At 37.1% G+C, this 15,625-nt stretch overlaps 1 protein-coding gene across 1 annotated transcript in view; it reads left to right on the top strand.

Annotated features, from left to right (window-relative positions):
* The window catches only part of DGKK (diacylglycerol kinase kappa), a 182,360-nt gene that overhangs the window by 54,395 nt on the left and 112,340 nt on the right, over window positions 1–15,625 (top strand). Inside the window, exons 2-4 of the mRNA XM_032331531.1 lie at window positions 1,504–1,614; window positions 3,547–3,627; window positions 5,576–5,680. Coding sequence (XP_032187422.1) covers window positions 1,504–1,614; window positions 3,547–3,627; window positions 5,576–5,680 — 297 coding nt within the window. The remainder of the gene's footprint in view (window positions 1–1,503; window positions 1,615–3,546; window positions 3,628–5,575; window positions 5,681–15,625) is intronic.

Raw genomic sequence — 15,625 nt, 5'->3', positions numbered from 1 at the left:
TTCAAAAAACAAATGGATAAAAAAGATGTGGTCCATATATACAATGGAATATTTTTTAAAAGATTTTATTCATTTATTTGACACAGAGAGAGAGAGAGACCAGAAGTAGGCAAAGAGGCAGGCAGAGAGAGAGGGGGAAGCAGGCTCCCACTGAGCAGAGAGCCCCACGCAGGGCTCAATCTCAGGACCCTGGGATCATGACCTGAGCCAAAGGCAAAGGCTTAACCCACTGAGCCACCCAGGCACTCCTATACAATGAAATATTAATCAGCTATCAGAAAGGATGAATACCCAGCTTTTGCATCAACATGGATGAGAGTGGAGGAGATTATGCTAAGTGAAATAAGTCAAGCAGAAAAAGCCAATTATCATTTGGTTTCACTAATTTGTGGAACATAAGGAATAGCATGGAGGACATTAGGAGACGGTAGGGACAAATGAAGGGGGGGCATTAGAGTGGGAGATGCACCATGAGAGACTACGGACTCTGAGATACAATCTGTTGGGTTGTTTGTTTGTTTGTTTGTTTAAGAAACAAGAGACTTGACTTTTTCTGTGAAATATTCTGTCCTTTAAATATTATCAGCTAATTAAAAACTGAAAAACACTATGTAGGCCAAACAAAACACTTCCACCACCACTAAGCAGTGAATTCTAATTTAGATTATGATTGGAATTCATGGTAGTCCCTAATTTGGTGACTTAACTAAGTCTGACTCTTTGTCCATTCAGTATGGGTTGGTTCCAGCTTTGTGGTTGTGAATATTTCTCCCAAATGGCACTCTCGTAGGTTGGTTTGTATCCTATAAATGTAACTGAGAACTTCCTAAAGATAAAAATGGTAAACAGATTCTATGCTTGCTTTGAGTCATTCTGTTCAAAAAGTGAAAAAGTGACCAGACTATGAGATACATAACGAAAATAATCAGAAGGTAGTTCCTTTTTGGTGACTCTTTTTCTTTCTTACCAGATCATAAATCCCTTGAAGGTCAGGGTAAAGACTTTGGATTTGGTTCTGAAAATGTTAGGAAGCTATTGGCCTTCCTTCGTGAGCAGGGGAAGGGATGTGACCCAACTTAATATTCTAAAAGGAACACTGTAACACTGATAGGAATGGTCTAGAGCTACAATCTGGAGCCTTCCAGAATATCTGCCATTGCTGAACACAGATTTTCCCCCTATTAATTATCTTCTCCTAAGAATATTGTTCTTATATTTTTATGTTCATGTCCCTCCTCCCCATCCCTTACCACGAGTGGAGGTGTTCTCCATGTTTCTTGGGCCAAATATCCTAAGGAACTTAGAGCCTATATCATTCTGAATGCATTTTCCAAGGGTAACCAATTCCTTTTCTGACTGAATTAACTTCCTTGTATTTTTATCTGGCTCTCGGGCCATTTCTCAGATATGTGACAGAGATAGAGCCATCCAGATACCTGATATTCTTAACTGAGAGAGCAAATTACTCAACCTAATTACTCAACATTATGCTTTATCTTTCAGAAAATACTGAAGGAAGGACCTTTGCTGAAGAACTGTAATTCCTTCAAGAGATGGAAGCTTAGGTATTTTCTGGTTCGAGGACAAAGGCTCTGTTTTGCACACCATCCTGCGGTAAGAAAATATATAGTATATATAGAATATTTATTCCAGAGAATATCTACATGATCTTGTCATTTTGGGTGAGTGGGTGGGAATGCCAGGAAATGTTTGTGAGGAGACATAAGCCAATAGGTAAAGACATGTTGGCAAACATCAAGGTAGAAGTTAAGATCTTCTACTTTTCCTTTAACTTGTCCTTTTGGGCCAAATGGAGGGACACTTTTCTCTCCCTTCCCTTTTCTCTTTCCCTTACCTCTATAGAGTTCCTCAATTAGCTTCTACATCAGAACCAACTACACAATTTGTGGTGCCCAGTACAAAATGAAAATGCAGGGCCCCTTATTTAAAAAGCGAGGAAAAACATCATTAAAGATATTAAAATATAATACAATGATTAGTCATGTCATCTTTTATTTGTTATTTAATGTCATTCTAAGAAAAGATAAAATTTTAAATTATTAGCATTTTTGCCATTCATCTGTATATTATGCAATGCCAGTTTTAAAAGCAAATATAAAAGCATTTAGCTCATATGAAAAATGACCAAAATTATATAATTTGTATTTAGTAGCTCATACACACATACATATTTTGTTCTTACCAGTATACAAAGCCATCTCAACTGTTTTAATTTCACATCTTGATATTTATACATTCTACCAGCACCCTGGCTGAAAGAAAAAGGAATTATGGGCTGCCCTATCTTTTCCTTTCCTTCAATGTTATCATTTTCAGCATAAATTATTGGCTAATATAGGGAAGTAACATAAGTAAGAAAGAACACAATAGGGTGCCTTGGTTGTTCATATTTCTTAGAACACCATTGCCTTTTTCTCTGTTTGAGGCAAGTTCTAGTTCCTAACAAAAGTGTGGATTCTCAGGGCTGTAAGCTCCCTTACTTACACAGTCATAGATGTAACATGCTTACCTTGTACTTGCTTTGAGTCTCGTTGAACTCCCATACATCATGGGTCCACTGGAATTCTATGCTCATGGGCATCATGAATGCAAATGGAGTGATAAGACATGGGGTGGCATGCAGGTTGTGCATATCTCCTCTGCTTATGTTCATGAGTGATTGTCCCATTGGACTTCATTTCCAAAACATGTCCAAAGATGAAATTATTAAAAATTTCAAGATTGGGGGCACCTGGGTGGCTCAGTGGGTTAAAGCCTCTGCCTTCGGCTCAGGTCATGATCCCAGGGTCCTGGGATCAAACCCCACATCAGGCTCTCTGCTTGGCAGGGAGCCTGCTTCCTCCTCTCTCTCTCTGCCTGCCTCTCTGCCTACTTGTAATCTCTGTCTGTCAAATAAATAAATAAAATCTTAAAAAAATTATAAAAATTTTTTTAAGATTGTAACAGCTAAGCATTAAATAAATCAAGTGCAGGGCCCTTCTGAACATGGGGCCTGTATGAATGCGCAGGCTCTATGCCAGGGAAGCCAGCCCTATCTCTATTCATAGTACTGCTTTTCTTGTTGCTGGCTGGATGTTAGCAATTATAGCCAATGTATAAGGAGACATAGGCCTCAAACAGGATAGGACTAGCAACAAAGTCAAAGGCTGCCAGCTAATAAATAGGAGCTAATAACTCTTATCTGCTCCCTTTGGCCCTTAGCTAGGCCATTATCTTCTCCAGCATAAACCCTTAGTTTTGAATATTTCTGAACCACCTAAGCCTTCCTGTAAATCCACCTAACAGTTTTAGGAAGAGTTGTGTTTTGCCTTAGTTTGGTTTGGTTTTTGTATGTCACATAATATATCAACAAAAATCATGATGCTAAATAAATCCCAGCACTCAAGTCAAAGAAATGATAAGCTCATGACTGCCAAAAATGCCTGTGTGTGTGTGTGTGTGTGTGTGTGTGTTTGTGTATTTTTTAGTGTCTCTTGACATTATTAACCAGATTTTTTTTTTCTTCTCCTTCTTATCTCTTTCCAGTTTGCACGCTTTGAAACAATTGATCTGTCTCAGGTTGCCTTGGCAGAAAGCAGCTGTAGAAATCTTTGTCATAGTTTTTGTGTAAGTAATATTGGAAATGATTAAATTGGTTGGGGTGTGAGCTAGTTGGGTGGAGGGGTTGCCATACCCACGTGTTTCCTCTTCAGAGTGCATGTTTCCCAAGTCTCCTTTGATCCCAAAATGTGTGTGGAAATCCACTTAAAGCAAATGAGTGCTAAAGATTATTTCATGTAAACAATTTCTACCAGCCCATTGACAGAGAGGAAAAAGTGATGTCTTATTCTCTATTACCAGCCTGGTATAAAGCTGAGCTGATTTCTGGGTGGTGGGGAGAATGATTATTATTAAAAAATCAATCCTCTTGGTGAAGGTGATTTAGAAGAGTATCACTGTGAGGTTTTCAAGAGACTGCTAATATGCTGTAGAACATAACAAGATAATCAAGTTATGTGACACTCTCTCCATTGATGAGGTAGATAAGAACCTAATCCAAAGTGAGAGCTAACTTATGCTGAGATTACTGATGGGAGCACTTCAAAGAAAGCAGAGGATTTTCAAGGAATGCATTCAAGGTTTTGGCACTGATGAAATGTCATAAATCTTCACTTATTCAAGTGGATCCAGACCAGAAAGCTCACTGAAAAATAGCGAATTCTCCTACACACCTCCTTCTAGAATTGTCTTCTCCCAGCCTTAGTGGTAGGTTATGGAAACTGGGGTTCCTCTTCAGCAGAGTGATAATTAGCAGATTAAAAACCTACAGGCCCAATACTCCACTTTTGTGACTGGTCCACATTCCATTCTCTCTTGAAAGTAAAACAGTAGGATATAAGAGGGAGACTCTACTATCATTTCTCTCTCTTATATCCCAGTGACCTAGGGTACAGTTCAGAGTTCTCTTGACCCAATTCCAGAAATCTCAACCTTTCGGTGATGAGCATATATGCTAATGTTTTTCATCTTTATTATACAAAGAAATTCCAAGGATTAGGAAGTCCCTTAGCCTAATTAAAACACAGAGGTATCATTGATCAGCCCCATACAATAATGGGTTGGGACCAAATAAGTGACTGTTGTCATAATTCCCACTAGATTCTATTCCTATCTATCACAGACTCCTGCTGTGCTACATGCAAAAGGCGATGGAAATTTCTTGTTGGTATAGTGAGCTCTAGTTCTAAGATTTGGGGGGCTGGTAGTAAAGGCAAGTAGGACCACTGAAGCAATCACTGATGCTGTAGCCATCTGTGTCCCTCCTGCCTTCTGGGAAAAGACCAAGTCCTGGACATGGTCTACCTCGGCTAGACCCTAACATGGCGTTCTCATTATTCCTGCCAGGATCCATACACCAACCAGGATTAAGAGACCAATGGTAAAATTGTCTTCAAGTTGTCCTTGACTATAATCAAGAAAGAAACTGAATTTTTAGACTTTTCACTATTTTCACTCTCCCCTCAAAGAGAAAGAGGCATACCCTGCTGAAGCATATACCCTTTTACCATTTTTAAGTAGACAAAGCAGCAGTAAGTGAGTAAGATTTTCAAGCAGCCTCACTGAAGTAATAGATGGTGCATGGCTTAATGTTTAAAAATGTGTATTCTGGAGCCAAAGAAGCTGTATTTTAATTCTGGCTCAGCTTTCTACCTGATAGATGGTCTGGGCAAGTCATTAAACTTTGCCTTGGGTTTCCTAACTATGAAATGAGAAAAATAATAATGGCCATTTCATGGGACCAAAATGTAAATTGAAATAAATAATATATATAAAGTGTAATAGAGCACTGCCTGGCACATAATAAATACTATCAAATTGTTACTCATTACTATTATTATTATTTTGGGTAGGTATCTGAGAATTTCTTTCTTACTTTTAAGTGGCTCTGGGAATTTCTGTCTTATATTTAAGAAGTGGCTTGGTAGACCTGTCTCGTCCTTGGAAAGGTCACAGGCTCTGTTTGGGGGAAAAGTTGTAGAATGTGATCCAGCTAATAATGTAACCTTTGGTTTAGGTGATCACACCACAACGAAAAGTTACCCTGGCTGCACCCAACCGGAAAGACATGGAAGAATGGATTAATGTCATAAAAACTGTCCAACAGGGAGAAATTCGTAAGGTAAGGGAAATAGTAGAGAATCCACATAGCTTTCAGAAGTAAACAGTTAATTTATTTTGTTAGTTAAGCCACCTTTCAAATAATAAGATGGAACTAGAGACCATGTGGTCAGAAATTATAGATGGATATCATTAGGAAACCTACTTAGAACTATTTATAAAAAAAAAAAGTAATTCACTTAGACTTGACCTTGGTAAGTATGTGATTTATATAATCCCGTATACATCCGACTGATACATAGATGTCACTGTACGCCCAATGGATGAGGCACTCAAGACTTATGTGAGCAGCTAACTTAGAAGTTCCTTTGTTAGCAAATCAGCAGTTTTGACCTGGGTCTCCTGAGTGACTATCATAACAGCTCACGAAACTGAGGCTCACAAAGGAGAAAGAAACAAAGATGAAATAGCTACTTAGTAGCAATGACATAACTACTCAGTAGCAAAGGCAAGATTTGGACTCAGGCTGTGTGACTCTAAAGCTTATGTCTTTAAACATTATGTCATTTTGCCTTTCTGTTCACTGTCCACCAAAAAAGAAATGTAAGAGGAAGAGCAAGGAACAGTCCCCTCCAAAGCTTAGCAGAGTTCTTCTCCTTAGTAATACCAAACCCCAAGCCACTGGTCCCGGAAACAAACTGTACACCATTCAAACTCTGGGCTATGTCCTCAATCCACTCTTCTGAAGACCTACTATAGTTAGAAGTTATGTAAGCTTCAACAAGGGTTTTTTTTCTTATATCAGTGTATGGCACATAGTAGAGGCATAATAAATATTTGTTGAATGAATAGATGAATCTGAGGGTAATCATGGAAGCATGGTTTAGAAAAAGAATGATATATGGTTCATATTAAAGCAAGGCTCTGCTGTGCAGGTCTTGGAGATAAAGGAGAAGATGAATCCATCCTTAAGAAGAAGCTGATATTTTAAATAACTAGCAAAGGATAGAGAATTATTACAGGCACTTGGGATGAAGGAAAGGTAATGATAGGTTTTATAAGCAGAAACAATGCCATGGGCGGGGTGGGGGGAAACATGTGTTCTCATTTCTCTAGAACTTCTCAGGCTTTTGACCACTTATTTTCATACCTATATACACTGCTATTCATGGGCTATGAGTACATAACAAGTTGACTTAACTAGGGCCTAGGTATCTTTCCACATATCAGTAAACTTCTCCCAGGCCTACATTGTCTATGCATAAATAAGAGATTTTTGCTTAGAACCTGATGATGGTCTTTACATGAAATGCTCTTATCATTTTACTCCATTGTCATTTCCTTCTTCCTTTCCTAATAGAGAAAATCATCCCAATCCTCCCCTCCACTCCCATTAAGCCCACTATGGCACAGCATTAGTGGTAGCCACAAAAAGTTGTGATTTCCATGCTCCTCTTCCATTATCATCCCTATGGGCCAATCCCTTTCCTTCCTTTGGTTTATCTCTATCCAAATTGGAGCACTTCTCATGAAACACACACTTTCAATTTGGCATAAAAGCTTACATATGATATTTTAAATTTCAATTGTTAGTCTAGAAATGCAAAAGCTCCTAAAGAAAACCATCAGGCCATTACTGTGTCATTCTTGATTCAACTGAATTAAACATTTAAGTAATGACCACCTAGCATAAACTAGAAAGGAAAAAAAATGGTCTACCTGTTTACTCTCTTGGAAGAATCGTGTTTCAGGTTGCAATCACAACCTCCGTGAAGCTGTTCCAGGGATCTGAATCTATTAAGAAATACTTTTAGCTGACAGTGAAATGTTTCAGCATGACCATCTTAGCAATTCATCCTGCATGAGTCTTAAAGAGTCAAATATGCTTTCTCTCATATGTACTTTATCTCTAATGGTCTCTTCTATTCTCTGTCACAACCAATGCCTGATACAGGTGAAGGAAGATTAGTTATGGACTTAGTGGTCTATTAAAGTCACTATAAAGTAGTTGGATAACCTACTGTAAAATAGGCAGTGCACATTAAGGAATAACACCTTACTAGGCCCCCAGTTCTGTTCCATAGAGAGTTGAAAAGAAGGTGTGGCTTTGGTTTCTGGCCCCAGTGAGCTTTTTAGGTAGTTGGGAAGACAAGATATAAACAAAAAAAAAACAGTTAAATGACAGCATTTGAGATAAATAATAGTTTTCAGACATGTTACAGGACAGTGCATGATTGATTGCCAGATGAATGAAATAGACAATAAAGTGGTATAGGAGTTCAGGAGAGAAAAGTATGGGATAGAGTTCTCTGGGAAGAGTTAATAGAGGATATATTTGAGAGTGACCTTGAAAGGTGAACAGGATTTTATTGGTGACAGGGAATTAAGGGTAGGGAAAAGTCCTAAACAGGGGAATTAGTTTAAGTAAAAGCTGAGTAACATAAAAAGAGAAACTTATAATAGAGTAAAAGGAGAACTCCATTTGACCAGAAGAGTTTGGGAAAGTTAGTTTAAGAAATGTCTAGAGAGGTTGCCTGAGCAACATCTCTAAAGAAGTTGCCTGAGCAACCTCTCTAGACATTGTACAGGATTATCAATGCCAGGATAAAGAGTGGTGATGAAGAGCAATATATTCAGTTCAGTTTAAAGATGGATTGGAAAAGAAAGAGAGTTTATCAAAGGGATAGAGGAAGCTAGAAATTAATTCAGATAAGACAAAGTTAAGCTCCAGAATGAAGATAGAAAGGGAGGACAAATAGTGGATACTGAGAAGGAAGTGGGGAAAATCTAAATATATGAAAGAAATAAAGGAGAGAGAAGAGTCTTAAGCAGATAAAAGGTTTGAGCCCCAGAGACTTAAAGAAAGAATAGGAAGGAGAAAATGGGAAATAAAGAGCTACTTAGAAAACTAGATTAAAAGGTTAGCTCTTTCTGATGAATTGCCATACATCCATTGACCATGGAAATAGGAATAGACCTTAAAAGTTATCTAGACTCCAGATTCTTGATTCTAAAACATCTTTAGATCAAGTCATGGAGCCTTTATTTAAATGCTTCCAAAGATGGAGAACTAAGTTTCCTACAAAAGAGTCCTTTCTGAGGTACCTGGTTGGCTCAGTCACTTAAGTATCCAACTCTTGACCTCAGCTCAGGTCTTGATCTCCACGTCATGAGTTAAAGCCCCATGTTGGGTATAGAGATGACTTAAGTAAATAAGAGAAAAATATTTTAAAGAGTCCATTCAGTGTTCTTAAAGGTGTACATTTTAGAAAGTTTTTGTAGTCTTTGGCCTAGTAGAATAACTTTCTAACATTCAGTGTGTGTTACAAGAATGGCATCTGCTGCCTTTTGAAGTAGAAAGCTACCTGTTATTGGTAGCATTAAAAGCAAATTATTTAAGCAACTGCTTCTAAAAATGTTATATATAAAATTAATTTTTCATAGTAACATCAGCAAGATGGTTGAGGTCCCAATGATCATTCACTTTTACAAAAACATCAAAAACAACAAATAAACAGTTACATGCCAACTAGAATAGCTCTGAGAGAGCTCCAGAATATAATGAAGAAGTTTCAGAAACTCTATGAAGCACAGAGACAGAATGGCGATGTAGAAGAACATAGTTAGCAGTTTATTTGCATTGTCCCATCCTCCAATATGGCAGAGCTTGGGGCCAAAAATCATCCCCTCAGCCTGACCTCCCTCCATAAGGGAAAAGGAGAGCTGGAGGATTCCAACAGTCTTCATCAATGCTGTGGACACATTCAGCATTCACCATGGAGATGCTCTACAGATTCATTGATGCTAAATCAAGTAAATCACAGCTGCCTGGCCCCCATGTTGCTGTGGACACCCCCCCCAAATAGCTGATATAGCAACCTCCCTGAAAAATCTGCCACCATTGTGCCCCCACTGGGAAAGTGCCACCATATGCACCCCACCAAATCTGCCACCCACCACTACATTCTTCCCCCAAACCAGAATCACAACCTCCATTCCTGTAGCCATGCACATATTCTGGACCCCAGATCCATGACTCCTCAGCACACACTCATGCCTCACACACCAAGGCACTGTGATAAAAGTACATTTGCCCCAGTCCCAGATACTAGTTTTTCTGGTTGACCCTGAACTCCAATCCCAGTGCTATGGTGACTGTGTAGGTCCCCACACCCAAGATATTAACACCATTGTCACTGAAAATGTGTTTGTGCCCCTGATCCTAGTACCACTACAGCCACATGTGCGCCTACCCACTGGACCTAGCAATAAGAGGGATCCTCTTGGCAATGACTTCCCTTGTGGAGGAAAAGGAGAAGAGGGGTACCAAGCAGCCCTCACCACCAAGGAGCCCAACAGCCCTTACCACCCATATGGAAGCCCACAGCCTTGGCCAATGAGGTCTCCTGCAGTCTTTGCCAACCCTGGCCTCAGCTGATGGAGCTCCACAGAAACTTTGCTGCTGTGCCCTCCCTGAAGCAGGGATTGCTGCTGTACACCATAGAGCCAGAGCTGATGTATCCAAGCCAAATTATACACTCACACCCAACTATAAGTAAAAGTCTTTATCCCAAAATGAGTCTGTGCAGTCTGGAAGAGGTGACTGCTCCATCACATGTGAAAACATCAACACAAGTATACCAAAAACAATTTAAAAAATCAAGAAAACAGAACAGCATCAAAGAATTAACAATAATTTTCCAGTAATTGACATCAAAGAAATAGAGATCTATGGACTTCCTGAAAAAGAGTTCAAAATAAGTGGTTTAAGGAAGTTCAGTGAGCTACAAGAGAGCACAGATGAACCATTTAGAAAAACCAGGAAAACAATACATGAACAAAATTAGAAGTTCAACAGATAGATAGAAATCATTTTAAAAAGAGCCAAACAAATTTCTGGTGCTGAAGAATACAATAAATGGAATGAAAAATGCAACAGGTATCTTCAGTTGTAGATTTGATCAAGCAGAAGAAAGATTCTACAAATAGCTCATTCTAAATCAGAGAAGAAAAAAGAATGAAAAGGCATGGAGAAAAGCAAACAAATATATGCATTATGGGAGTCCAAGAAGAAGAAAAAGGGACAGAAAGCTATTTAAAGAAATAATGTTTGAAAACTCCCCAAATCTTGGGAGGAAAATGGAAATCCAAATTCATGAAGCTCAAAAATCTTCAAACAAGATCAGCCCAAAGACAACTACACCAAGACATAATCGAACTGTTAAAAGTCAAGAACAACAACAACAACAAAAATTTGAAAGCAGCAAGAGAAAAGTAACCCATCAAATACAAAGCAGTTTTCTCAACAGATATCTTGGCCACAAAGAAAGTAAGATGATGTAATCAAAGTACTGAAAGAAAAAAAAAAAAAACCTGTGGGAACCCTATGCCTGGTAAAATTATCTTTTAAAATGAAGGAGGGGGTGCCTAGGTGGAGCAGTCATTAAGCCTCTGACTCTCGTTTTTGGCTCAGGTTGTGATCTCAGAGTCCTGAGATTGAGCCCTTTGTTAGGCCCCATGCTTCACATGGAGTCTGCTTGGGATTTTCTCTACCTTTCCCTCTGTCCTTTCCCCCATGCTCGCTTGCCCACTATCTCGCTCTCTCAAATAAATAAATATTTTAAAAAATAAAATAAAATGAAGAAGAGATAAAATCTTTCCCAAGCAAACAAAAACTGAAGGAATTTGTCACCACTAGACCTGCCTTACAAGAAATGTTTGGAAGAATTCTTCAAATTTAAGTAAAAACACACTAAACATTACAAAAGCATAAATCTCAAAAGTAAATGTAAATATATAGATGTATAAGGATTAATATAACACTGATAATTTATGCATTAGTTTATGTAGTGGATAAATTACTTATAACCTAAATGCTTTGTTAATGGATACACAATATGAAAATAAGGAAACTCTGCCTACAAGAACACAAAGGTATGTGTTCGGGTGAAGTATACGTTATTGAAGTTAAATTGTTAACAACTCAAAATAAAGGCTATGATGCTAAATATTTTATACAAGCCTTGAGCCACCCCCCAAAAAACAGCTATAATAGATATACAAAAGATTTTAAAAAACCAAAACAAATCATTATGAAAAATAATCATTAATAATAAAGACAGACAACAAGAGAACAAGACAGGGTAAATAAAAACACTGAAAGACATACAGAAAGCAAATACTAAAATAGTAATAGTGAATCTTCACTTATCAATAATTACTTTAAATATAAATGGATTAACTTCAGCAATCAAAAAACATGGAGTGTAATACTCTAGCTCCATCCATGCTGTTGCAAATGGCAAGATTTCATTCTTTTTTATGGCTGAAATATAGATAGATATAGATATAGATATAGATATAGATATAAATATAGATATATACCATTTCCTCTTTATCCATTCATCAGTCCATGGACATGAGCTGTTTCCATATCTTGGCTATTGTAGGTAATGCATTGGGGTGCATGTACCCCTTTGAATTAGTATTTTTGTATTCTTTTGGTAAATACCTAGTAGGGCAATTGCTATATCATAGGGTAGTTCTACTTTAACTTTTTGAGGAATCTTTATGCTCTTTTGTATAGTGACTGCACAAGCTTGTATTTCTGTCAACAGTGCAGGGGAATTCCCCATAAGTCAATCAGAGAGACAAACATCATATGATTTCACTCGTGTGTGATTTAAGAAACAAAATAAATGAGCACTGGGGAAAAAAAGAGAGAGAAAGGCAAATTAAGAAACAGACTCTTAACTATAGAAAACAAACTGATGGTTACCAGTGGAGAAGTGAGTGAGGGGATAAGTTAAATAGGTAGTAGGTATTAAGGAGTACACCTGTGATGAGCCCCGAGTGTTGTATGGAAGTGCTGAATCATTATATTGTACACCTGAAATTAATATTACACTGTATGTTAACTAACTGGAATTTAAATAAAAACCTTTAAAAAAGACATGTACTGGCTGAATGTGTAAGAAATAAGATCCAGAAATATGCTGTCTACAGGAGACTCATTTTAGATGGGCATTAAAGGGGCACATGATGTGATGAGCACTGAGTGTTATATACAACTAATGAATCATTGACCATTACATCAAAAACTAATGATGTATTCTATGTTGGATAATTGAATTTAAATAAATACTATATACTGTATAGTATTGTAGTTCCCTACAATTATTGTATTGATGTCAATTTCTGCTTCCAGATCTGTCATTATTTGCTATATATTTAGGTACTCTGATGTTGGGTACATATATTTTTATAATTGTTATATTTTCCTCTTGAATTGATGCTTTTACCATTATATAATGCCCTTCTTTGTCTCTAAAAACAGTTTTAGTCTTAAAATGTATTTTGTCTGATATAAGTATAGCCACCCCTGCTTTCTTTTGATTACTAATTTCATGAAATATCTGTTTTCATCTTTTCACTTTTGGCTCATGATTTTTCATTAAAAAAATACCCATACAGTATGGGTAAATGCCTAGAAACATACAAACTACGAAAACTAAGAAAAAAAGGGAGATGATTCAAATAAAAAAGTCAGAAATGAAAGAATAGACATTACAACAGATGCCTCATAAATAAAAAGGATCATAAGAAACTAACAAACAAACTATAACAAACTATAAACAAACTATGTAACCTTAAAAAATAGGTAAATGCCTAGAAACATATAAACTACTAAAACTGAATCAGGAAGAAATAGAAAACCTGAATAGACCAATAACAAATAAGGAGCTTGAATCACTAATCACCATTCTCCCAATGAAGAAAAGCCGAGGAACAAAAAAAGAAAAGCCCAGGACCTAATGGCTTCATGGGTGAATTCTACCATTCAAAGAAAAATTAATGCCAATCCTTTCTAAATTCTTCCAAGGTTTAGATATTAAACCAGATACTGACACCAAAACCAGGTTAAGACACTACAAGAAAAGAAAACCACAGGCCAGTATCCCTGATGAACATGAATGCAAAAATTCCTAGGAAAATACTGAACTCAGTAGTACACTAAAAAGATCATACATTATAAACAAGAGGGATTTATCCCAGAAATACATGAGTGATTCAACATAAATTGATCATTCTGATACAATACATTAACAAAAGGAAAGGGGAAAAAAACAAATGATCATCTCAAAAGATGCAGAAAAAGCATTTGACAAAGTTCAACACCCATTCACCAAAACTTTTAACAAAATAGGAATAGAAAGGTCTTGCCTTAAGCAATAAAGGCCATGTGAAGAGCCCATAGCTAACAACATAATCAATGACAAAAACTGAAAGTCTGCTTTCTAAGATCTGATACAAAGCAAAGATGCTTACTCTCACACCTTAGTTCAACATAGTACTGGGTATTCAAGCCCATGTAATTAATCAAGAAAAAGAAAAAAAAACATCCAAATTAGAAAGAAAAAAGTAAAATTGTCTCTGCTTGCAGATGACACAATCATATACATAGGAAAACTGAAAGCCTCAATAAAATTTTTTATTGTTTTAATTTTAATTCCAGTTTAATTAAAATACAGTATTATATTTCAGATGTAGAATATAGTGATTCAACACCTCCATATATCACCCAGTGCTGATTGTGACAAGTAACCTCCTTAATTCCCATCACTTACTTAATGCATTTCCTCACACATCTCCCCTCTGGTAACCATCAATTTGTTCTCTATAGTTAAGAGCCTGTCTCTTGCTCTCTCTCTCTTCCTTTGCTTGTTTGTTCTTTTTCTAAAATTCCACATATGAGTGAAATCATATGGTATTTGTCTTTCTCTGACTGACTTATTTTGCTTAGCATTATACTCTCAAGCTCCATCCCTGTTGTTGCAAATGGCAAGATTTCATTCTTTTTTATGGATGAATAATATTCCATTGTGTGTGTGTCATATACATATATACATTATTTGTGTATGTATGTATGCATAAACACACACACACGCACACACACATATCACATTTTCTTTATCCATTAATCCACTGAGGGACATTTAGGCTGTTTCCATATCTTAGCTATTGTAAATAATTCTGAAATAAATATGGGAGAACTGATATCACTTTGAGATCTCAATTTCATTTCTTTGGCTATTTACCCAGAACTGGGAATGCTGGAACATAAGATAGTTCTATTTTAAAATTTTTGAAGAATATTCATACTGTTTCCATAGTGGCTGCACCAATTTACATTCTCACCAACACTGCACAAGGGCTCCCTTTTCTCCCTATCCTTACATGCATTTGTTATTTTCTGCCTTTTTGATAATAGCCACTCGGAATTGAGATGGTCTATTACTGTGGGGTTTCCTTAAATTCCAGTATAGTTAAAATACAGTGCTGTATTAGTTTCAGATATACAATATAGTGATTCAACAATTCTGTATGTCACCCAGTGCTCATCATAACAAGTGCAATTCCAAATGCCCATCATGGGGATGGATAAAGTAGGTAAAATATTATTATGGTTTTGTGTGTGTGTGTGTGTGTGTGTAATCTCCACATACATCTTCTTTACCCATTCTTATATCGATGGGCACTTGAAGCTGGAGCAAAATTGTTAGAACTATAAATGAATTCTGTAAAGTTGTAGGATATAAAATCAACATACAACAATCAGGTTTCTTTTTTTAATTTAATTTTATTTTTTCAGTGTTCCAAGATTCATTGTTTATGCACCATACCCCGTGCTCCATGCAATATCTGCCCTCCTTAATACCCACCACAAGGCTCACCCAATCACCCGCACCCTTCCCCTCCAAAATCTTCCATTTGTTTCTCAGAGTCTACAGTCTCTCATGCTTCATCTCCCCCTCCAATTTCCCCCACCTCACTTCTCCTTCTCCCAATGTCTTCATTGTTATTCCTTATGCTCCATAAATAAGTGAAACCGTATGATAATTGACTCTCTCTGCTTGACTTATTTCACTCAGCATAATCTCCTCCAGTCCCATCCAGGTTGTTACCAAAGTTGGGTATTCATACTTTCTGATGGAGGCATAATATT

Source organism: Mustela erminea, chromosome X (assembly GCF_009829155.1).
Source record: "Mustela erminea isolate mMusErm1 chromosome X, mMusErm1.Pri, whole genome shotgun sequence".
In the NCBI taxonomy this organism is placed as follows: domain Eukaryota; kingdom Metazoa; phylum Chordata; class Mammalia; order Carnivora; family Mustelidae; genus Mustela; species Mustela erminea.
Note: the sequence above shows the minus strand (reverse complement) of the source record. Positions and strands in the feature narration are given on the sequence as shown.